Source organism: Diplotaxodon limnothrissa, linkage group LG15 (assembly GCF_057381915.1).
Source record: "Diplotaxodon limnothrissa isolate DT_005_m linkage group LG15, D_limnothrissa_male_GT1.1, whole genome shotgun sequence".
In the NCBI taxonomy this organism is placed as follows: domain Eukaryota; kingdom Metazoa; phylum Chordata; class Actinopteri; order Cichliformes; family Cichlidae; genus Diplotaxodon; species Diplotaxodon limnothrissa.
Window position 1 is genome coordinate 22,334,060 of NC_140610.1, and position 25,446 is coordinate 22,359,505.

The window sequence follows — 25,446 nt, forward strand, 5'->3', positions numbered from 1 at the left end:
TCCCTAATTAGAGCCTGAGTTGTTTGAACAAGCAAACGCAGCCAAAATTAGCTCCCAGCCTGCTACCGATAACGTGAGAGGCTGATAACAAAATGAGGGAATGCACAAAAAAAACCCCTCTCTAAAAACAAAGTCACAAATTAAACAACGCGTGAGAAAGTCTGGAAATATTACAAACACCAGTGGGTTTAACTAATGAAATTACTTATGACGTTCCAGAACACTCTTGCTAGCAAGCCTAAGAAATATTGGCATGACGCACCAATTCTTTGGAAAACAACGCCATCCTCACTTTAAAAAAAATAACGTTTTAAACGTCTTTCAGCTCTCCGTCGCACTGAGAACATGTGCCTTCAAAGAAAAGGTTGCGCTTTCCTGCTGTAACTAACAGGTTGTAAAAGGTCCAACTTTTACTTTGAAGGTGAGCATTCTCCACGTGTCGCGCTTTTCAGTTTCAATGTTGCTTGGAGAACATTTTGAAAGTGTTTGCAGACAATCTGGCGTCTTCCATGTAAACTATGGGCAACTGTTGTAATGTAATCAAAACGACCAAATCAATCACCAGAAGGTTTTTGTTGCAGCACCGTGTTCCTCTTTGCAACCAAATTCATGTGCAAACAACCACTCTCCAACCAGGTGGCGGACACACATTTCATCACTGAAATGGTCTCTAGGCCTGTGTGAGTGAGGGTTATGAAAGGCACTTAACTGTCAACTGCTGCAGTTTTTCTGATGTAGAGAACAGAACTGTCATTATTAGGACTTTTATTATAATTTGATAAGAAGAAAATGGAAAACATGGAAACATTTAATTGCCAGGAAAAATTAAATGGCTTTGAATTCAACAGATTCTGGTTGGGTTTGGTTTACAGAGAGAAAGTCTTGCTTCAGTTTCTCAGGGTCAACGATGACCAAAGATCAAAAGAAAAGCCCCTAAACTGGTCATGAGAGAGTTTTACTTTTATTAGCTTGCATACTGTAATTATGTCAATTTAAAGTTGAACTTCATTATATACGGAGTGACATTCAGACAATTTGGATATATCTAGCCATGTCTAGATGCTTCAAAACCTGGACCAATTAAACCTGTAGTACCTTCATGGCTTGATGTCATTAGTTTTCGTTGACTGATTTTCAACATATACAAATGTATAAGAATAAAAACGTAATATTCATACATATTTTCATTATTCACAGCTGCGTGTTTCAGAGGTCACTTTTTTGACTGTCTCTTGAGGGAGTACAACCCACCGTAGCAAAGTTAAACTCCTGCTATAGCTGCTCTGTCACCGCTTGGCCCGGCGAGTACAGAGCGTTGAACTGGGCCTGACTCTCACCAATCATCTTCTTCAGATGAGAGTTCATCAGAGCCCTTACACAGTTAAATCTAACCAGTCCAGTCTGACCCCCGGATGCAACCCAGTCGTGGCAGCTCATGTTTGGGTTGAAACGAACCTGAAGAAATGAGAAAAGACAGCTGAGAATATTTCTCGTCTGTGCTCTTCAACCAACAACTGAACATCAGAGGTCAATTTACAGAAGAGCAGATACTGGCATTATTTACAGGCAGAAAAGCAGAGGACCAAGTGTGGATCCCTGAGGGACTCCACATTTAATACAAACAGCTTTCTTTGTGTTCTACTAAGGCGACAGTGGTTTTTATTTATAGGCTAATTTCTTGTTTTCTCTGTCCACAGTGAATGACGCAGCTGTAGCTCTGAGTCAATATCATCACTTCCCCCTGATTTCTTTACAGACGCTTATCCACCCCACTCACCACTATAAATCCTCCTGGTGCACGCCTCCCTATATTTTTTCACTTCTCCTTCCCAAGTTGCCATCCTCCTCTTTCTAATCCATTTATCCCTCTCAGACAAAGAGCCAGTCAAAAACCTTTCCCGTTTTGTTTTGGAGCCTGTCCCAAGAAGTCTCCGTCCATCATTTCATCCCAGAGGGCACAGCGACACCCTCCACTCTGCCTCTCTTAAAATTAAACACATCAAATCCTCAAATGGCTGCTTTCCATCTCCCCCTCCCTCCTTCCACTGAGGGTGACATTTTTCTCATTTAACACATCATTACATTCAGCCCCTTTATAGCTGCCCATCAGAGGAGGAGGCAGAAGAGGGAGGAGGAAGAGGCTATTCTTACAGATCTCACCTCCATTTCCTCTCATTGCACTGTTTATCTTTTCCTGCTTTTTCTCTTTGTGTTGCATTACAGCTGGAGTCTGATGATACCCGCCCTGTGTGTGTGTGTTTCAGATACCTTATATAGAGCAGACAAAGGCATGTCATCCAGGATGATCTTTGCCTTCACTTCTGTGTCTTTCATGCGTTTCCACACAGCTCGCCTCTCGCTTCCTGCAGTGGTCCGCTGAAAGTCAGAGTGTATGATTATTACAGTGTCAGTGTGGTCTTCCTCTTATTTCGTTCTCTATTCTACTATAGCCTTTTTCTCCAGTTTGTCTTTGGCCTACATATATTACTTGAACATTCCTTACTTTTTAATAAATATCTGTTTAATAAAAAACAATGAAACCAAATGAAGATAAAAATTAACCCACAAAATCAAAATCTGTATAATGGAGGCAGTATTTCTTTGTAGCCTCTTTGTAGGTCTGGAATTTCAGCGGAGGACATTTTCGTCCAACTCTTCCTCCTTCACTGTCGTTCTCATTTCCTGCTTCCTGTGTAGCATCTGGTTCTTCTGTCTCTTCTCCCTGCTGCTCTTCAACTGCGTTTCCTTCCTCTTCCTCTCCTCCCATTTCTTGTTTTTCTCTCTCCGTTGCATCATAAGGCACCATAGATGTGAAGTAGATGGGCTGAAGGGAACAGGTTAATAAAATGGACCGTTAGCTTGTCTCTAAATCTGAGCAATTCTTTCACTGCAACTGGCCACATGTTCAATTCATGTTCTTTGTCTTATTTTCTATGAACACTACCAATTTTATATGACATCTGATATAATGTAAAATGATATTTTTGAAGTAAACATAGGGAAAAATAAAGAGCGATAAAAGTAAAGGAAAAGTAAACTTACAAATCGTCTCTCTATTGTGCGTTTGATGTAAGGAGCAACGTAGCTGATCTGAGGTAACAGAGAGAAAATCACCTCTCCGAAGCTGTCTGCGGTCACCAGACTGTTAATCCACTCGGTGTATGACAGAGACTGCAGGGACGCATAGAAAATGAAATATTAAATCACACAGCACTGCTAAGGAAAAAAAGTTTCTCTCAGTAACTTAGAGCAAATTTCAGACACTCAGGGATAGTTTGAGTAATGAGACTAATTACAGAAGCACAACTAGCCTCGAATGTATCAGTTCCAGTAGTTTTTTTCAACTCACACACAATTAAACCCAAAACACTGCAGCAAAAGGAGGTTTTCAATGATTACAAAGGGTAAAAGAAGGTAGCAGTCTTTATTTTCCTCATCATCAACAAAACGATAAAATACTGTTTTGAATCCATAACTGACACATCCTATACCTTTCCTATTGCTCAATGCCACCTCGCTCTACGCCTGGCCTAAACTATTTAACACCACACTGTTGTGATGGGGGACGTGTTCATTAATCACAATAAAACACGGACTGTAGTTTATTTTAAATCAATTTAATACTAGAGGGCAGCTTTTCTCCCATAAATACTCACTTAAGAAAAAAACGTGGACTAATCCACTGCTGGAGACGGTTCCAAACGAAGGCAAAATGTCCTGACGCTTGGAAAAAAAAAACCTCTGAAACCTACCAGAAAAACTTCTAAAGATTCACATCCTCAGGAGGAAAAAACTGGCTGCAGTGTCAGCAAAGACGAGTGAAATGCAAGACTTGGATTTGACCTTTGAGAGGAATTTCTGACAGTAACAAAACTATGGAATACCTTTATACTCCAGAAGTCTGTGTTGGCCTTAACTACCTTTTATCCATATATATTGAATAATATTAACATCCTCAAACTTTCTTCATCGTCTCGAAAATGACCGTCGTGCCCCTGATTTAAAGGTTTCCTGAAGTTCAAAGCTATTTTATTTTGTGCTCTGTGACTGAATTATGGGCTGCTGATGACTGAAGAATGGAAGATTACAACAGCTACACTCACCCACACAGTGCCGGACCGGGGAAGTGCAAAGAGCGAGCGCATGTGATGGTCGATGTAATGGACTCCTTGTGAACCTTTCCTAAATTAAAAAAAGAGAGAAAGAACGAGTCATAATGACTTTTTTTATTCTTACTTCAAGACTGCATATGTTGACAGATCGCAGAGGAGAAGTGGGGATGTGGAGCTTGTTAGGAGGCAGGAAGGTCACACTATGGCTAGTGTAAGCTCCACTACCTTTGGAGTTTGAATCACTCTGAAAAGTAAGCATGAACTACGATATTATCTTTGATGCTGAATTTTTGTTTTCAATGCTAAATGCAGCCACTCTGTTCATCTTCCAGACTGTTTCTACTACAGAATTTACAAAGCTGTAACCTGAAGTTCATAATCTTTGGAAGGTGCTGGCCGTTTTCCACACTTTAACTTTTTGGGACACAAAAATCACAAGTGAGTATGCCAAATGAAACTCAGTTAGGACACTGATACAGTGGAAAGACTTCTGTAAATAGGAGTTTCATGTGGTGACTTTTAGGTTAGGGCTGACACAGTTAGTCCCATGAGCTAAAAGAGCGTACATGAACCCAGCACCAAACCAGCTCCCACACTCTCACCTCTGTCAGTGCGCCACAGGGCAGCTGTGGCTACAATGTAGCTTGCCATCACCAGTGTGTGAATGTGTGTGTGAATGGGTGGATGACTGAATGTAGTGTAAAGCGCTTTGGGGTCCTTAGGGACTAAGTAAAGCGCTATACAAATACAGGCCATTTACCATTTGCTGACCAGGTGAAAATCTCAGGAGAGGCTGAGTACCTGAGGGATGTGCCAGCAGCTGTGGATCCTACTCTTCAGATTCCTTCTGAATTTGAAGAAGCGATTGTGAAGAAGCTCAAGGGAAAAAATGAACTCTGATATTTTCATTCAAGAGAAAGAATTGCTATTAATTTCATTATCAGTGATTGTTTTGGTTCTTATTGTGACAATTTTCGTTTCCATTAGCTGTCAAAGAATTCCTTTCCCAGTACTTTTGTAGTCTTTTTATTTTAAAGTGCACCTTAGGAATCTAGAATCCAAGTGAACAGTGACTGAGACAAATTTTGATTTGATTTCTCAAATCCTTTCCCAAAAAGCTCTGGGGTCTGATCGTGGATGTTCTCTAGTGTAAATGCTAATGTGTCCCTAACAAAGACAGAGGTCAGGGATTTGGCTTTGGTTCACCCTGGAGTCCACTGCTTCAACATACTGTCTCTTTTCTGAGCATGATTAAATACATATAGCACTGTATTGATAGACTTGTGGCTAGACTGCCTCCATGCTTTAATGTTGGACTCACTAACTCTCTAGTATTTGTTCATTTTGGTTTACAACTGTCCAACATATCTTTCAAACCTTAGAGGCAAATACCAGAGATACAATGTAAGTGAGTCAGATGTAAAGTTGTAACAAAGAAACAGAGACAAGCTTTCTTACACCACGGTGCCATTGTCCTGGGCCATCAAAACCCCCGGTGCATTCAGTGGCCAGTTGATTTCATTGGCCAGACAGCGTTTCTGAACCGTGATGGGATCGTAGAGCCTCCTCAGATCCCATGTCTTCACGAAGCGGTCGTCACCTGTCGTCACCAACAGGTATCTAGAAGACAAAAAACAAATGAAAAGTTAAAGACATGTTGACGATGGGAAAACAGACCAGGATGTTCTGTTGGTGGAAAATATAAATAGGCTGAACACAGGGATTTAAATGTGATGCAGTGCTTGAAGTGAAAGTCATTATTCTCTTTACATTGATCAAATCTGACAGCGGCGTCTGCCATAAAACAAATGAAGGCAGAACAATCGATATAGTCGGATTTCTTTTGTAAGACAAAAAATGCTTTATGAATGCGATGACAAAGGAGAAAAAAGACTTTGCAGTGAGAGAAAAAGAAAATACAAAGGTGTTAAAAACCAGAGCAAAGACAAAGAGAGGGGAGATTTGATCTTTTTCAGCATGACTGTGTAATTAAAAAGCAGTGATCCAGACAAGATACGCGTCCTCAGAGTCTCTCTGCTGCCAGCCAGGAGCTTTTTCTCTCTCTGTGGGATTAATCTTGATCATTTATCCACCTTTAATCCAACTTTAGTTTTATCTTTAGAGAAAACTAAAGTCTGTGGTTCAGAAATGAAGAAAATAGTTTAAAAAGTGGAGGAAAACTGGCTGCTATCAAATTAGGTTCACATCTGCTCAAATGAAGGCTGCAGTTGTAGTTTTAATGGAAATACTAATTACCTCAATCATTACATCTGACTACTTGTATTTGCCAGCTGTTTTAAAGCAGTGTTGACTAAAATGGGTCATTAGTTTGTTTTAAGAGGTCACAGCCCCACAAAATGGGCTTTAGCAGGACCATGTGTTTGAAACTATTGTTACCATTATCTCAAATTCTGATCTGAGGTTAAATACACATTTACAAAATGTTATTTGGCAGTTCTTCAAAAAAGCAAAATTCATGACAAGGCAGAAAATCCTCTGTGAAAGCTTTTACATCACGCCACAATATAAGCCATATTAATCATGCTTTAGGTGAGTCGGCAGGGCTGGATGGGTTTAGAAGGAGATGACGCTGATGACCTCACACTGACCTGTTAGTGGGAAAAATGACATTCTGGACAGTTTTTAATGAAAAACCAATTCTGCTTCATCCCCGATACTGACTTGCAGTGTATATCTGTGAATACTCGTATTAGACACAGGTGATTTCAATAACCTCTCCAGCTCACTCCTATCTGCACATACATCAGCTGACTAACAGAGCACAGAAAAATGATTTCAGGAGACACAGTCCGTAATGGGGCTAAAGTCAAATCCTTAGCTATGACATTTTATTATTTTTTAAATTGGCCATCCCGTTTTCACTTCTGTATCGAGCATTTAAAGTTTACTCACATCAATAAAGTTGCGAGCAGTTCATCTGAATTATTTCCACCTGTGCTTTAGTTAATTTGGTTAAGTGATTATGTTGGTATACATACTATAAGAAGATCCAGCTTACACAGTGCAGTCCCTCAGATATCACGGGATAAAGATAAATAAAAGTCAGAAACTAAGAAACCAAACAAAACGAATTCTTAAAATCCACATGAACGATTCTCACATAAGCCCATTATCATCTAGAACCTGTAAACATTCAAGCGTCAGGTTTATGTAACTTTACATACCTTTCAGAGAGCCAGTTGCATACCTGCAGCTTGCCTATTTCTGGGTGTTTATTTGTTATAAGATATGAAGAATAAATATTGGTGACATGAAAAAACAGCACAAAATGTCCTCTATAAACACTTGAAGTTTTTGAGTCAGTTAACTATTCCAAGCGGGGAGAGTGAACTTTAGATATGAATGGAAAATCACACCAGGCAGTGAGACCTCAGCAAGGCTGCAGCCTGAAGGTCAGCGCATGTTGACTTGCATAGAGCTAATTCAGGTTGCCTTGTCTGAGTGGTGATAAGGACGTGGCTGCTTGCCCGGCCTTGTACCCTACATTCTGAATTAGTGCCTGAATACAATAGAGGGAGGGCTCTACTGCAACTCTGTGCGTTCAAAATTTATCGTCTCGCCTTTAGCTCCGAGTACCAGAGGCGCCAACAAATCGCCTTTTTAATTGGCTGCGAATAACAACTACCAGAGTAAAGTAGATGAAGGAAAAACTGATGAAATAAAGACACAAAGATGGGATCACTGGGTGACTGCAGTATTTTCTTTAAGTTTTACTGAGCTTTGAAATTCTATTGTACTGTTACACAAGCAGTGACCTTTAAAGCTGAAAATAAGGCCAATGTGAAGGTGCTAAAACACTGCAGTCCCATGTGACGCTGCCTCAAAAAGTGAGTCAGTTCCCACAGACTCCCGTTTACAGCATTCAACTTTACAGCCCAGTCTGAAATAATGTATTTATTTCCTTCAGATATAATTTCTCCTTTTACAGTAAAAGTACAGCTTTTCTGAATAACTTGTCTAACTGGATACAGGCAAGACTTAAAGTTAGACGTGTGTTTACTTTGACTGACAGCTGTAGCTGGCATCTTGACATCTACTGGATTTGTCTGCCATGTTTGTGCTGCTGGAGCCTTTGCATTATGCAATATGTATATTTGGTGTGGAAGCTGGTCACCTCATAGCATGAAGGTCCTAGGTTCAAATCCAGTGGCCAGCTGGACCCTTTCTGTGTGGAGTCTGCATGTGTGCACACCTGTGTGGATCAGCACACTTGTATTCAAAAGGTTTCTCCATGTAACGATCTGCTAGGGAGTGTGGAGAGTCATAGCTCCGCCCCCCAGGGCATGAAGCAGGTATGGCGGAGTTACAGGCCCCAGACATTCAGAGGCCCCAGAATACGAGGACCCAAGGAGGACCACCACAGGGGCAACCGTGCCACCCTCCTGGGAAGAGCTGAGGAGAGCCCCAAACGAGAGGTCACCCAGCAGCCATGGAGCAGAGGCCAGAGGGGGTTGCAGTGACGTGCCCGCGGGTCTGCCGGCAGCCAGCTGTGCCAGAGAGGCCTGAGGGCACCACACCCCCTGGAAGGGGCCCAGCTGGGCGCCAGGCCCCACCAATCAGCCACCAGGAGTGAGTCGGTACATACATGATGATTGTAAATTTACTGTAGGTGTGAACAGCTGTCTGTCTCTATGAACTAACTCTGTGATAGACTGGTAGCCTGTCCAGGGTCTAGCTTGTAACCTCAACAGTTTATTCTTGGATATAGTTTTTAAGCAAGCATGTCACCTGACAACTTAGTACTCCACCCTCTCGTCCTCATAAGCATGAACTGTTCAGCTATCAAAATTCAATAAAATGCATACGGCATAGAGGCATGACAGATTAAAATCTTGATTTTGAAGTCACAGTGTTTTATTTTGATCCAGAGAGAGTTTTGATATTACGCTCACCTGGAGGCAGGACAGAAGGCCAGGGACCGGACTCCATTGTTGTGAGCAAGGATGCATCTGTAGGGCAGCAGACTCAGCGACCTGTCTGACTCTCGCACACGCAACAGCGCAGACTTCGCTGTCAGATCCCAAAGACCTACTACACCTGGAGAGAGAGTTGAGGAGAGAACAAGAACAAGCGGAAAAGTGAAACTACTGGCATAAAACAGTTCTTTAATCCATAATCTTGACTCATAGTTGAATCAGATCAGCTCAGGACTGCTCCTTTGTTTATTCTCTCAAACAGACAACTAGTTAATCAAGAACATCTGCAAGAAATCAATTCATACCATCATAGAATCCAATAGCCATTATATTGTGTGGTTTGTCAGGAAGCCAATCCATAGACAGGACGAGCCCGCTCATTTCATGGTGAGGGGCTTTGAAGGCGCCCAGCTTCAATGTCACCACTCCTTTAACCTGCAGAAAACAAAGGTCATTTTCATTTATGTCCTGTCTCAACCTAATGGTAGATACACAACATCAACAGGGCTGTGACATTATGAGCATCAATGAAAAAAGACAGTGTAAATGTATTTTAACAGGTTCCTACCTTGTATACTTGAGGTGTTTCAATGCCTTTACCTGTGAAAACACATAAAAATCAATTTCTTTAATACCCAGAGATTTTTTGCTAACTGTTTTTAAAAAGTTTCATTTTTTTAAACAAATGATTCACTTTGATGCACAGGTAGCATGTACCTTTACTGTACATGGACCCATCATATTTCTGTCATGTAACCCAACTCAAAGTTCCACTCTGCTATCTGAAATGAACCCTGACAGCTACAGTAATGGTTTACTGATGACAATAACATGAAAACTACAGAAATTCACACAGTGAGCATGAATGTAGTGCTGGATGTCCCTTGAAGATTTTTCTGTAAGCAGTGAGAATAACAGGCTCAGCTAAACATCGACGGCCCTGACTCGGCTGTCTTCAATCTGAGACGCGTTCACTTAGTGTCAGATGTAATTAAAGCTCAGCTGCAGAGCTGTGATGTTACATGTCAAGAAGCCCATTTCCAACGTGTTAATATTCTGACATTTTGGGACAGATTTTCTAACAAGCTATGCCAGAATAAAACCCTCTTTAGGTATTAAAAACGTCTCTGTCAGGATTTACCAAAGAGTCGTAGTATTAACTGAAAGGTGTAGGCGTGGTTACTGCCGTTTGGCTCTCATTATTGCACTGTGCATTTGCAGGACTTTCCCTTTCAGAGGGTTAAAAATATTTAAGTTAATTGTAAGCTTTTTCTTTCCTTTTTTTTATTTTGTGCACAATGCTGCTGTTACAGTTGCTGCTAGGAGCTTTAATTTATTTGGACTGACTGAGAGAGATGTTAACAGACTGAGTGCATTACTAGTGGAAGCCCACTCTTGGCAGATTGTGTTGGCCATTATTGAAATGATGCGTTTCAGTTTATAAATTAGCACATTGACGGTACATCACCTGCAGAACTTTCCCATCACTGCATGTTGCAATTTTTTCCCACATAGTAAATATGGCCCTTTGAATGCAAATCTCACCATTATCATAGAGCAATGCCAAATGATATTTTACATGCATAAAAGGCTACAGGCTATATACAGTATGAGCAAAAGGAATTGACTCTGTTATAAAGAGTTCACTGAGAGGTGTAGCAGGAGTACAAAAGCAGCACATTTTTACCCTCACCATGTTTTTGCTATACTACGTGCCAGCATATTTAGTGTTGGTAATGTACCTTTAGCTTGTTAGCTAGCTTTTCATACAGATTAACAGGAATCCTGACATAACTAGAAGTACAGACAGAAGGTCTTGTATTCAATTCAAGGATGTAAGAGGGCTGATGAAGCCTTTCACTGCTATCATAGGGCGAGAGGCAAGGTAGGCTCAGTCACAGGACTAATACAGAAAGATGCTACGGCCATCACCTATTAACACCACATAGGTGTTTTTTTTAACTATGGTAGAACATACAAACTTCAGCCACAGACTCAACTCGAACCCAGGACCTTGTTACTGTGAGACTATACTGCTAACCATCACACCACCCTTAAATAACCTTAAAGGTGGAAAAAATATATCTTAGAGTCAAGAGGATTTGCACATTTATAAGACCCAAACAGATAACGGATAAACTTTACGAAATGACTGGATATTTAGTTTGGCAGAAACTCTCCTATCTGTGTTTAGGCAGTCGCTGTGTTTAAAAGCGAAAAACAGAAACACGGTGTCAGACTTTTCCAGATCATTAATTTTCTCTCCTCCTCCAGTTTAGATTACTGAGAGTTTAGATTAATAGTGTCTTCTTCGCTGTTCCACTCCCTCCATCACCTCACCTCTGCCTCAGAAAAATACACAATAATATTTTATATAAACCTTGTTGTAAATCAACTCTTGTTCTTTTGGCCCTCCAGATCATCAGTGAGTGATTATTCAATATGATGTCATATGTCTGACTAGGGTGTAGCAGAAGTTTGAGAAGGCTGGTCTGACAGCGTGAGGGTGATAAGTTTTAACCTTCAGGGACATAATTGGCTCTCTATAATTGTGAAAATCACATCAGTCACATTAAAACAACCTCACATTGTGCAGCCTTCTACCAGCTCGGCATGCAGCAGTGTTTACTCACTTTTCTTGTGAACAGTTTTAATGTTGTGAATAATTCATTCCTTCATTTTCTGCAATTTAAAGTCTGGATCGCAGGAGTAGCTGTACCACCAGAAATGTCCTGACCTCCCTCTAACTAACTAACTATAGATTTTCCTTCTATAATTCCAAGGCTACCGTGACCTGGGGGTACCTCCGGGGTGTCCTTTTTGTTAAACATGCCCAAAACACCAAAGCAGGTATCCTAGTCAGCTGCTCAGACTGACCAGCAGCCCCTTACTTTATCTCTAAGGCTCAGATCTTTTGAATCCCAGTCAGTTCTACACAGTTAAATAGCTGCCGTCATTTGTTTTAACACAAACTTCAGAGTTACTAATGTTGCAAAAAGAGAAAGTATTATAATGAGCTGTGATGACAGATATTCCCATATGGTGAATGATTAGACTGTATCAGTTTTTTCCCTTTTCTTAATCAACATTTTCACATACTTAGCTTTATAATTATCACATAATTTCCTCCTCAAGATCCACTGCACAAAGCACTTAAGAGTTTGACTAACTCTGGTTTTGACTATGGTGCAATTAATAATGATTATCTTAAAAAATTTCACCTGATAAACAAAGAGATAAAGGCTGACTGAGTGACTGTGTCTAACCGGTCAGCTGTGTTAGCTGAGCAGAAACAGGAGCAGCCACAGACAGAGCTTAAAGACAGTAAAATATGCCGCTGAGGATAAATGGTGGTTAGTCTGTTGTAAGGAGATAAACAGTGTCGATGCTGACGAGAGTCAACTGAAAGGGGAAAAAGAAATGTGTGGTGGTGTCCATGTTTTCTGACATTGCCAACTCAGTGAATCTTATTTATATGAAATGTTCCAACTTGCTTTATATTAATTAAAGAACAATATTAAGACTGGACTCTTTAAAAATTTCTAACCTAGTTTTAGAAGCATTCATCTTTAATTTAAAAAAATTACAGTATTTTGCAATTTTGCACACTTTAACTTGGCCTCTGTGTGACCTCCTCCATCTTCTTCCCTGTCCAGTCTCAAGTAAGTCCTTGATGACTGACAGAGTAAGGATACAAGAAGTGTCATCTAGTAGGCCTAAAATTCATAGCTTCCAACACTAACAACTGGCTCGGTGATGCATCTTCTTTGTCATTTCAATTATAGATCCTTGTCTGATGGAGAATGGTGCTGTAAATTATGTGCGTACACTACCCCCTCCTTCAAAACCTCCAGCCACCCCCCGCCCTCCAATTCTGGAGCTTTAACAGCCTCCTCCTCTCATTCACGCGCTCATTCATTCTGGTGACTGGATACACAAAAGCCATTTATAATTATCTGTTGCAAACAGCACTAAGGGGTCAGGATGAACACACACACACACACACACACACACACACACACACACACACACACACACACACACACACACACACAGTTTTAACCCTGTCCAAAGCAATTTCACCTTCAACCCTTGCAGCCGATATAGAAAGATTATATTATATTATATCCACTTTTGGTCCCGTAAGCTAGGATAACTAATCTGCATTCAGTCGGTGCTCGACATGTCAGCCTCAAAGAAGCTATTAAGAAATTCTCTGGTATTTTTTCACTTGGTTAAATGTACCTCTCCATGTCGTCCCCGCCTCACTGCAGGCACAGCAGCATAAAAGTGACACTTTGCCTTTGAAAAACAGTCGCGCTGATGTTAGCCATTTTTCTACTTAAAATAAATTTAATGTCAGGGAAAAAAACGACCACATGTGACAGCAAAATTATTAGTGAAAAACCTGCAAGAAATGTTAGACTGCTGCTTACAATCACACGATTAAATGAATAATTGTCAATGCTTCAGGACTGTGGTGCTGCAGTTGCTGTTAGCAAAGGTGATGGTCACTGAGAAAAAACTGAACAGAGATAATATGACCAAATTATGCTTTTTATCTTTATGAAGGAAGTGCAGTATCAGAGAAAAACAGTATGTGCTTTTACGGCTTGAACAGGAGTTTACTTGTGAGACATATGGTGTGTGATTTTAATATTGACTCATCTTAGTCTGTTTAGCATTTAAGTTGGGGCAGATTTCGCAGCTTACAAAATAGCGCTATTATAACCTTGTGAGTGCTGTTAAGAAAAGAAAAATGAAGGTACTGTCCCACTTGAATGTCTATTCTTTTTATTCTCAAGACCGAGGTAACATCACTTTCATATAAACATTCAGTTTGTTCTTTTGAAAATGTTGGCGCCAAGTGACAGGAACAAACAGTCTTTAAGCTGTCATATTCTACATGCACATCTCTGAACCTCACTTATGTCCAGTTCCACAAATCTATGACACTATGAGCATAGTGCATGTAACAGTCCAGAGTATTCACAGCATGCCACCCAATGGCTCCACTTATGGAGCACTTTTCCCAAAACTAAACATAAAATCAAATCTGAGATGAGATCTCCTCTTGTGTGCTTTATGTGAGAAAAATCAAATAAATGACAGTTACCTGATTCTGCTGACAACCTTTCAAACCAGGTTTACCTTCAGAAGGAACCTTTCTGGAGACCTACACTATAACACATGTGTACATTTATTAAAGATATATTTGATATTAATTGACAGGTATACAACTGCAGGTATGGCCATGCAGCTGTAAGGCCCAACTTTCCACAGAAATTAGTTCCAATTCCCTCTTCTGCATTTATGCTACTGCTTCTTCCAGATAAGAAAACACACTGAGGTTCTGTTATATCGCTCAAATAAGATATGCAGCCAGGCTGTGCTAGAGGCCTCCACAGATGCCACACAAAGTTCAATATTACATTGGCTTTACTAAACCAAATAGGTCACATGTCTATAGTTATCAGCTCCATGAACTCAGATTTTTCCAATCTAAGTATGCTAAAATAAAAAGGTTGATTTTGGCACTAGGTAGCCAATTGCAAACAAGTACAGATTACGTGTAGCATATTTCTCCTCAGGTCATCAAACTTCAGCAAAGCTATACAGGATTATAAAGATTCTGATCATCTCCTAGTCTTCCTTAATAGGGTTTGTGGCAACATTAAGACATTCATTACATTAAAAAATATTGAAGGAAAACAAATGTTACGATTGCTGTATTTATGAAAATTTCTCAGTGTAAGCTAAACAAGCTTTTGCAGTAGTAGTTTGTGTGTGCAGCCATCTTCAAATGTGGGTATTCAGTAACCTTTCAATCCAATAACTATAACCTCTGGTTGCAAGCAGGGGGCTGATGGAGTAGCCCTCTGGAAACTGAGCCCAATGATCCATGGCTACAAAACAGAATGGAAACTCGAGTCCACGAGGGAATGAGAAAAAATTAAGACCAGAAATGTCGGGTCTCATTTATCTTTTTATGTCCAAACTGAGGCATTTGAAATACTTCTTAATTTCAAAACCAAACCATGTGTAATACAGTGCACATAATGTTATAATGATCAGAGTACAGGCAGTTGTACGGTCACCTATGCAAGCCATTACTGGTGAGATGGAAAACTGAATCATAAAAAGGCCCAACTCCAGGAACCCTTTTGAAGAATTCTCAAGCTGTGGCCATGATGTAGGCTTCATACTTTTACCCAGTCATGGCTTCCAAGTCCAAAAATATGATGCAAAATTATTTTATTTAGTCCTTTTAATTAATGTTAATGTAGAAGAATTTAATGTGCATGTCTTTCAGTGGAGAGATCAGGTGATTTAAAGGGGACCTAATGTGCTTTATTTCATATATGGTGTTAATGTGGTGGATATTCATATCAAACATGGCAACATTTTCAGATAACGAAGTGAAAGTATCAAAGTAGCTGTCCCTATGAGCCCAAAGCTTCTGTTACACTGTGGAACTGGGAAGACATGCCCTACAAGATAAGCTTTAATGGGATCTAAAAAGGTTGCGTCCACTGAGATATAACACAAAAATGTGCGTATTTATATGTAAGGTGTATGCTATACTCATGATCTCACAATGGTGTTTTGTTCAATCAGATTAGCCTGAACCGCTTTGAGGATACTGACTGATAAACACACTCACATGCAGACATAACTGGGTTTCTCTCTATGGTGGATGTGGCAGATAAGTTCGTCATTAATCTCGTTTGTATTGTCTTCTATCAGCAGAGCCCCAGAGGCGACTGACAGCGCAGTGATCTGAATAGACTGGACCACAGGCTCCTCCATCCATAATGTCATCATGTACTTACACTGTTGGACAGTGTTCTGTGTGTGTTCTGTGGCCATTGTGAAAGCTGCATGAGGCTGGTTTCTTGTGGATACTGTTGCTTTGTCAAACACAAGCTCTACCACGTTTAATGAGGGTCACGTCTGATATGATGGATAAGGTGCTATTTGATTGATTACATACTCGTGCTTGAGTTCATCAGGCTGTGTTTAAATGTGTGTAACGGACTACAGCTGCAAGTTCTCATTAGCTATTTGTTCAATAGAAAATTAATTGGCACCTACTTTGATCCTTTTTTGGCAAGCTGTCAAATATTCAGTGGCTTGTGGTTCCTTGTTGTGAGGTTTGCATTATTTTTACTGACAAATCTGAGCTTGACAAAGATGGCAATGCCATTTTTTTCTTTTCTTTTTACACACAGGGCAGGACACCTTTGTCTTGCAAATAGAAAACCTGTATGGGGCTCATGTAGACAAGCCCATGTGGGACCCACAGCAGTTTTGCCTTTTTGAGTCTCTATGAGGATTTTCTATGGGCAACCCAACCATAGTGGGGTGAGTGAAAACTCATATCGGGGCTCCAAAGAGCAAGACTGCTGTGGGCCCTGTGTCTTTGCCCTGCCCTGCATGTTTACTGGCACATTGCTTATAGTAGGGAAACAACATACAGGGAAATTTGACTGTTGTGGAGATGATGAACCCACAGAACACGTGTTATTACACTGTCAGAAATATGAGACTGATTTAGTCAATATTCTGGATCTTAGTGATACACTGCAAAAGAACTCAAGAAGTGACGATAAAGATAATTAATTACTAAGATAAATAATATATTTTCACAAATTCTTTGACTTTGCTTGGTGAGAAAATGTTTACTTTCTTTTACCACAATGCTACTAAAACAGATCTGTAATACAAAGCAAGTTCAAAATAACCAGGATAGATTTTTATTATCTGGCATCACTAAGCCTAGCAGCTGCAATCATGTAGGTCACGTGACATTTTCCTGTGAGCATATTATTGAATGAAAGAGCTGAGATTGGTACTAGGTCATAAACACAAACCGGGCATGACGGGAATATTACCCAACACAAACAACATACTATGACTGTACATTTGATTAAACTCATCCAAAGCCAGGAGGGTGGAGGAAAAAAAAACTTTCAGTAATTAAGGATCAGGTTGATGGGATTAATGTGTTACTCCAAAGCCTTTTTTTTATAATTTTAAGGTCTAACATTTTAAGCGACAACACTGGTGGCATTTAATGGTCTAAGGAGCAACTACAGGAAAAAGTATAAACACAAAACTTAAACCTGTAGGGTTACTTGGAAATCTTATATTAGATCTAGAATGAGCTACAAGAATTTGGTTCTTTAATGACTGTTTTTATATGACTATTTGAGTTTATAAAGACAAACAGAAAAATTAGATGCTTTGAAACTGCTTTCAGCCAAAAGGCACAAGTTTCTCAGGAAAAGGGTCCAGACTCACTCGAAAATCCTGTGATATCATGAAACAATTGTGCCAATATTATCCAAATAAACTAGCCAGCAGGTGGTGGGTTTATATGTTCACCTGTTATCAGGAGCAGGTCAGGTCTACAGGACAAGATACCACGGGGAGTCACCTTTATCAAACTGAAAACTCACAGAGGAAGCTTCAACTTCAGGTTTAATCCTGAGCCCTGAATTCTGTTTCACAGTACAGGCCTTAGAGCTTTACTGTGATCACAAACAATCCAAGGGCTGCATGGTGCATCCAAAGACAGCGTTTACATGCCAAACCTTCTGATTTGGCGTGCGAAGAAAGAAAATGAGCTAAGCTAATTCATAAATAAACAGGTATAAAGACATCCAGTGTTTTTATAGTGATGCGCTGATCTATAAACCACCAGTAACGCACTGCTTCAGTGCATCCCTATGTCCTCATAGGATACAGGAGAAAATAGACACCCAACATGCTGACTTCAGACTTTAGAAAGCCAACAGTGCCCTCTGCTGAACACAGGACACGCTTCATTTTTACAAGTAAAATACTTTAGATGGAGCAGTTATAAATGCTGCAAAAAAAAATGTGTAGGGGAAATCACAGCGAGTTATGATCAGTCTTACCAGAGTTTGGCTGAGTGATGTTGGAGTGCAGAGCATCAGGGTGGGGTATGCTATAAATGGTAACCACCCCGGTGGAGGTGGCCACTGCCAGAAGACCCAGTCTGGGTAAGAATGGAGCCTTCAGTGTGAGGGATTGATACCACGTTAGGATGTTATAAGATTTCATCATTTCAATATCAGCTAAAAGCTAAGACACTTCATAGGAAAAACACCTTACCTTTCTGGCACAGGTGGGAAGCTCCCAGCCGCCAGCAGGACACCACTTCAGATGCCAGACGAAGCCCTTATCCTGGGCCAAACTATAGACCACAACTGGCTTGGAGTCTGGTCTGTTTGGACAGAGGTGAAAGAAAAGAGAACATAATATAAAAAGGCTGAAGTTTCAAAGACAAATTTCTTATAAGTTCTGGGAACATCTCACTGCCATCTATGATGTAGACAGTTTGTTTACAGAGGACTATTGGACTTTTTCTGGAAGTAGTTCAAACAAGTCAATCAGTCAAGAGACTGACAGACAATAAGCTTTTATAATATAATATTTTTATCAGTGATTTCCCACTCCGCACATTTCATTTGTACCTGTTGCCATACTTCAGTTTGCCCACATCCCACAGCTGAATGAGTCCAGTTCCTGTGGATGTTTTGTTGACGTAGTGAAAATCATCCATGCGTTGATGACAGGACAGAGCGATGTACTGGGTAGCAGGAGCACCATCAGGTGTTGGACACCACTCCAGAGCCCACACTGGTCCACCTGCATACAGCATCATGTCCCAGCGTTCTGGGTGAGGGGGAATAGATTCGAACCTGCCAGTTAACAGAAAAAAATGAAAACAAAAAAGACACCAAATGCTTTATTCCCCCTCGCCTACAAAAGCCACCAAAAAATCTGCACCATGTAGAACAAACTGCAAATGATCACAATTACATATTTTTATAGGTATGAGTTTTACTAACAAACAAATACAAAAAAGAGGTTTTCTTTGGAAATGTATTAGCAGCAGTTATGTCTCAATCGAACTGTTCTTGACATATCTGAGGGAAATCATCAACCGGGGGTAACTACACTGCGATCACTGTCACCTTTTGAGTCTTTGCAGAGGTGCTTCCTCCTTGTTGAGTCCTTCCCTGGACACTTTGAAAGCAGCTGAGCGAGGCGTCTGAGGCAGATATTTCTCCAAATCACTAAATGAAAGCAGAACACACAGACTTTTAATAACTTTTGTGCATATCAGCCAGAATAACACGTCCCTTGTCCAGCTCCCTTTATGAAGCCACCAGACCAGCGCAGGTACATAGTCCTGCGATGGCTCTTCTTTATTCACTAGACTGGCTTCTTCTTGGAGCCACACTTTTCAGACATCATCTCAGCAACCCCTCCTGGCAGTTCCTTTGTTTTTTTATTGTTTAACCCTTTATTTATCAAGTGCTTTTTAAATGACCAGAATTCTCTTAGCGATATTGTTTGAGACAAAATTCAAATTGTTTCAGAAAGAAACGATGACAAGCTTTTGGGGGGAAATCAGTGTATAAAAAAAATCAGCTCCGCCTAAATGTTACCACTTTTACTCACATGACCTTACTTTTCACTCATTATAGGCTAGTGAGAAAATAAAAATTGTTCCTGAAAGATGAGAATTATTTTGTCATTTTACAGCCAAAATGACAAAATAAGTCCATTAGGCCTGTTTGAATCCCAGTCGATTAAGGGTTAATTAGGATAAAGTATCAGATTTGGATGACTCCTTACTATTGTTCCTATGTAGCTTAAAAGCCTTATTTGAACTAATGAATGGATATAATGCAACTATGAGGGCAGGATGGTGGTGTGGTAGTTAGCACTGTTGCCTCACAGCTGGAAGGTCCTGGGTTCAAATCCACAGTTTGGGGCCTTTTTTGTTCACACCAGTCTCAGCCCACAATTCAAAGATATGGGAAATTTTAAATGTGACTTTGAGTCTCTCTGTGTTGTTCCTGCCAAGAGTATAAAATAGTCTGAACCTCATTGGGTTACTTGAAAGCATATACAGCATATCTCATTGCATGACCATGTGACAACTGATTGATTCAGTAATGTGACTAAAGGCAGGTGACACTCTGGTTAACAGGTCATCTTAAATTGATCCTAGGTGTGCATGGCTGTCTGTGTCTGTCTGGCCCTGTGATTGAGTGGTGACCTGTCCAAGGTGCAGCCTGTCTTTGCCACTGTCAGCTGGCAGAGGCTCCTGCCCACCTTCAGTCAAAAAAAGTGGACAGATGTCCCAACACAAACTAAATAACTAAGCATCTAATGAAACAGTCAGATAAACACAATTGCAGCTAAGACTTTCTGGTATGACTTTTGTGTTAGAATTTCAGTGAATAAAATAAAAAAACATTCAAAGTTACTTGGTAAAGAGTGTTGGGTACGGTCGTTGTAACACAGAAAATAAAAAGGTATATCCAAATAAAACTTAATGAGTTATTCAATTAAAACTGGATTCGACTGTATTAAACGAACAAAGCAACAGAAACTACCTTTGTGGGACAGGAACCCAATCCCTGGTGGAGGGCACCCACTCTGGAAACACCCAGCTGCTGTAGTGCTCTTCCCGACTGCAAGCACAAACATCAACAAACACATTGTTAAATAAACAAACAAACAAGCAAGCAGTTAGTCAGTCTGAGACTTACTTATTCAAAATGCTGAAAAAACCTCAACAAAATCAACCAAAAAAGGTGAAGTTTTGTAAGCTGAAATTTTGAGATAACCCAAAATTTGACTTTAAGAAGCTTTCAAAATAAAGGGTTTGAATGTTCAAATATTCCAGTGTCGTTTGCACTTCAAGACTCATTGTGTATGTCGTCACAAAAACTGATGTATGAACTAACAGCAAAAGGACAATGTTCACTGGTACTTCACGAAAACAAATCATTACTGTTAACTGACTGCGACTTACAATTTCTTGGTGGTCTTTGCACTCTCCAAAGCAGTTTTCATGATAGGGGTGTTAAGTCCATTTTGGGCTTTGACGAACGAGCATGTCTGCAGGACAGAAGGAGACAGGATGAACTCATTATGCACATGTTCTTCCTTCTTTTCTATGCAGCTGCATTAAACTTAGAAATTAAAATGTTCTGGTCATTTTAATCAATAATGGTTTGCACTTTGGTTTAGTCTCAGAAAAACGCAAAATCTGATGATTTATGTTTGATATAAAGTGCTCATTATAATGACTCATATTTATAAGCCCAGGTTGGTATTGACAAATCACAACAGTTTAACTTTTAATTACCATCATCAAGCAGATTCATCTTTCTGTATTAGACTGATATGGAGATACCGTACTGAAGTAATGTACCCTAGTGCACTGCATGAGGTCATAACCAGTAACTGTGCCATCAAGTTAAAATGAGAAAACCACTGACGTTGTTATTGTTGACGTAATAAACTGGAGGATTTTTTCCACGTTTGTCACAATTGGAGTCGAGGTCTGAGTCATATGCAGCTTCTTCGTCATCATCCTCCAGCTCCTCTGCATCCTCCTCTTCATCATTATCTGGCACAAAGTCTTCGTCTTCTGCTGCATCACTGTCAGGATGTTTCCTCTTTTTGCCTTTACCCACTGCAGGAATAGAACGAGGGATTTAAGTTACGGTGCACAGAGATCTTTACTGATATTGGCAGAAGAAGGAATTTTTCTGCACTGCTATATGAAATTTTACACTGCATGTAACTTGTGAGATTGCAAAACACAACTAACAACTGACATGAAATGCAATGTTGACACAACACTCTAAACAAGTTCAGACAAGTTCATTAATATAACTACATCTATGCCAGTTAGTCAACTCCTGCCGTTTGAAGTGCGGCCCATTTTCAGACGGGAGACACGTCTACAGGTCTTAGGTCTTAGGCTACGTTCACACTGCAGGTCTTAATGCTCAATTCCGATTTTTTGATCAAATCTGATTTTTTTGTCTGCTTGTTCACACTACAAATAAAATGTGATAGCAAACGCGCTCTAGTGTGAACCCACAAAGCGGCGCAAAAGAAGATGTCACACACAACATGCTCTGTTTAGACCCAGACCAAACAGTACTGCTTGACTGATGGCCCTTAATATAAAGACTTGTTTCGGACTTTACGTTCCCCAATTTTGCTTTAAGTTATTTTGTTATTTACATATGGCCTAATAGTTATCCTTATTGCTGTTTCAGAGAGGAGCGGTGCTTCAAAGGATAGTTGCAGATTTCTGTGAGAATCTGCAGATTATTCAGTATAAATAAAATGTTTACGTTGTCTTCCCAACAGTTTCACTGACATCTACACTGGACGGCCAGGAAGCGTTCACGATGTCTTCTCCGGCGCAGATAATTGGCGTCTGTCTTGTGTCAGTGACGTAAGAGACGGATTTAATGCGACATGACCGTTCAGAGAGCAGTTGCTTTCTAAAACATCAGATATGTATCGGATTCAATACCACATACAAAAGTGACCCAGGTCGGATTTGAAAATATCGGATTTGTGTCGTTCACACTGTCATACCATGATCGGATATGGGTCACATAGGGTCAAAAAAATCGGATTTGATGCGCTTTCGCCTGCAGTGTGAACGCAGAATTAGAGTGGTAGCAACCTCACTTAACTCTGTAAGAAATAGGTAAAAAGATGAATAGAATAGAATTCAACTTTATTGTCATTGCACATGTCACAAGTACAAGGCAACGAAATGCAGAAACTGTCTGAGGTAATGCTTAGCTGTGATTGGTGCCCTGGGGAAGAGAGACGGCGAGACTTTCACTGTACCTTTGCTTGCTTTGGGAGTTTTCTGTTCTGATCCAGTATCTTCGCTTCCTGGCTCATCAGTTTGCCCAAATAAGTCTTTTGCCAAATTGTGGAGGTACTTCAACGCCCTGGAAGATTGAGGTTACATTATTTTTGAATGCCTATATTACCATTTATATGAAAAAAATGGCTTTAAAAATGTTTTAAAGACAGAAAATTTATTATTTTACAATTAGCAATGTATGCTTTTATATAGCTACATAGATGCATGTAATTAATGTGGGGATAAGTGTACATGTAACCAAAAAATGAAAGTCTGATTGTTAGGGTGTAATTATCACAAAACTAATAGTGAAAGTAACTATCACCAAAGTCTGGAGTCACAGTTCAGACTTCCTGTGTTTCAACTGATGATGTCTGATGTAAAAATGATTTAACAAAAAAAAAAAAAGAAAAAAAAAAGGTGACGGTGTTTAGCGTCATTTAACCTATGCGACAGCTCAGTACTGTAGGCGTATCTTACGCTTTGGCAGCTCCTCTCCGCCGCCGGCCACCTTGTCCAGTCTCCTCCTCAGGTTCCTCTGCATCCTTTTCTTTAATAACTGGCTTCACTTGTTGTACATACTGCTTCTTTACATACTTCCTCTTTGGCTTTGGCGTCCCATTCTCCTGCTGCACCGTATCTTTAACAACACCCTCTCCATCTATAAGGTCTACATTGGCATTGCTACATTTTTTTGCAGGGGTTTTCTTAGCAGGAGTCCTTTTTGACTGAGTTTTCTTGCCTCTCAGTGGTTCATCAGCCACTTCTGCTGTAGTTTGTCCATCACACTCTGTAGGTGTTTTATCTTTTTTTTCATTTTCTCCATCTGGAGTGTCCTGTGCGGCAGCCTTGGATTTTCTACTCTTTGTCGGAGTCTTCTGAGAAGCTGCTCTTCTCCTTCCTGAGCTCTTTCTAGGTGTTTTGGGTGAAAGGTGTTCATTCGTTTTGTCATCAGTTTCATAATCCAGATATTTGGGATTTTTCTTTCGTTGTCGTCCTTTTGAGCTGAATATTAAATCTGCACCCTCCTCCAATGGCTTCTCTTGCCCTGCAAGAAATGTGACATTATCATTCCACTGAATGATGTAAAATTGTGTTAATGTGACTGGAAAGTCATTGCCTGGTCAACATTTCCGGTTTGGTAGTGCTGGATTCCATCTGTTAGCTGAACATGCATAATATGAAATCAAGTTCCAGCAGTGCTGCTGTGCTAGACAGGAATGAAAACTAATAATAGAAGAACAAGGTGTGAATAGCTCTTAAAAATAAAGTTTGAAAAAATCCTGAAATATTATTTTCTCATCCTCTGTAATCTTAAAATAGATGACACCCCTGGATTAGACCATTTAGAACATGTTCCTAATTTGAAGTACCTCTTAAATCTCAAGTTTGACAAACCTTGTGCAGATTCAGTGGGCTCCATATGCTCTGGGTTTCTGATTCTGTGGTTCTTCTTTTAGGTGCCTCCTCATGTGTAGAGCCAGTTCCTTCTCAGTGTAGCTTTGCAGCTGCACAGACAGAAAAAGAAATAATGTATTACTTAATGTATAAAATAACTGTCCACTACTGCAATATTTAATCAAAATAGCTGTTTCTTCCTGCAGTTTGGAGTTGTACAATGGACGAATGAAAGTCAAAACAGATATGGCTTTTCAGTGTTTTAAACAACCTTATAGACTTCTAACGACACTAAAATAATTACAGTGCAAAAATTGAGTCAGGGAGCCGGTGTTTTCTACCGATATCAAGTCGATAAGCCGCTGTCTACAACCTACACACCAAACCTCATTCAATAATGTGACAGTTTGACTCTCTCTTCCCTACTCACAGTGAAGACGTAAAATATACACACCGATACTTAAGGCATTTAATGGTTAAGGCCACACGTCAATTCGGCATATGTTTTCAATGTAAAAATATAAAACATCAAGTTATTTAAGAGATACACATATGTCACTAGTTTTTAAAACGAGTCACATTGTCTTAGTTAGCCATGCTATTGAGCTAACACATTGCTAATGCTAACTGGATATAGTAGCAGTCAAGTGTATCATAATATATTATAATATACTTAAAAATCGGCCTCTAACCGGATAGTAGCACGTTTAAAAACTCACCATGTGTAGTGTTACGGTTTCCTCCTCGGTGGCGGAGGCTGAAACACCTCGTTCAGAACACGGGAAGCTAGAGTCCAGCCACCCGGGATCGAATCCCAACCTCAACCACCAGAAACCACGACATGTAAAGTCACCGGAGCTTACCGGGACACAGCCGTCATAAAAATCATGCCGTTAATTTTTTCAAGGAGGGCAAACTACAAACATTTTCACAGTTGTTTACACCGAGTCAGGGAGCTTTCCGCTTTCCTTACGTCAGACCGCCATGTCACTGTGCAAGCACGGAGGGTCACACCGCCCCCTATCAGCAGAGAGGGAAATTACACTGATTTGATTGTACAGTGGCGGAGTTCCACGCTGCCTTAGGAGGTGGAGGTCATTGAAGCCCAGAGGCGTATGGCGAGGAAGTCGGGACACCGCCCTGGTGCTCAGAAGGTCCCATTACACTGGATGTTTATCTTGATGGTCTTTCAATGAAACGGACATGTTATACAACATCCATCATATATTTAACTCATGGTTCGATCTTGTGAATCAAAACGTTT

At 40.2% G+C, this 25,446-nt stretch overlaps 1 protein-coding gene across 1 annotated transcript; it reads right to left on the reverse strand.

Annotated features, from left to right (window-relative positions):
- On the reverse strand, positions 1–25,165 carry gtf3c2 (general transcription factor IIIC, polypeptide 2, beta). Its single transcript, XM_085372173.1, has 20 exons — positions 24,902–25,165; positions 24,183–24,292; positions 23,265–23,832; positions 22,763–22,869; positions 21,382–21,578; positions 20,913–20,998; positions 20,491–20,568; positions 19,057–19,158; positions 18,553–18,780; positions 18,191–18,302; positions 17,974–18,091; positions 9,618–9,649; positions 9,355–9,484; positions 9,026–9,170; positions 5,571–5,732; positions 4,104–4,182; positions 3,043–3,171; positions 2,567–2,824; positions 2,269–2,376; positions 1–1,455 (listed from the first exon to the last, which is right to left on the reverse strand). Exons 2-20 carry the CDS (start codon positions 24,205–24,207, stop codon positions 1,273–1,275), a joined length of 2,847 nt encoding a protein of 948 aa, XP_085228299.1. The 5' UTR covers positions 24,208–24,292; positions 24,902–25,165; the 3' UTR covers positions 1–1,272.
- Positions 25,166–25,446: the final 281 nt, after the last annotated feature.

Coding starts and splice junctions, on each gene's coding strand:
- gtf3c2 (XM_085372173.1), bottom strand. CDS start 24,207: ATGGAGCCCACTGAATCTGCACAAG. Junction 18,781..19,056: donor CCTCTGCAAAGACTCAAAAG/GTGACAGTGATC, acceptor GTTAACTGGCAG/GTTCGAATCTATTCCCCCTC. Junction 9,171..9,354: donor GGCTATTGGATTCTATGATG/GTATGAATTGAT, acceptor CTCTCTCTCCAG/GTGTAGTAGGTCTTTGGGAT.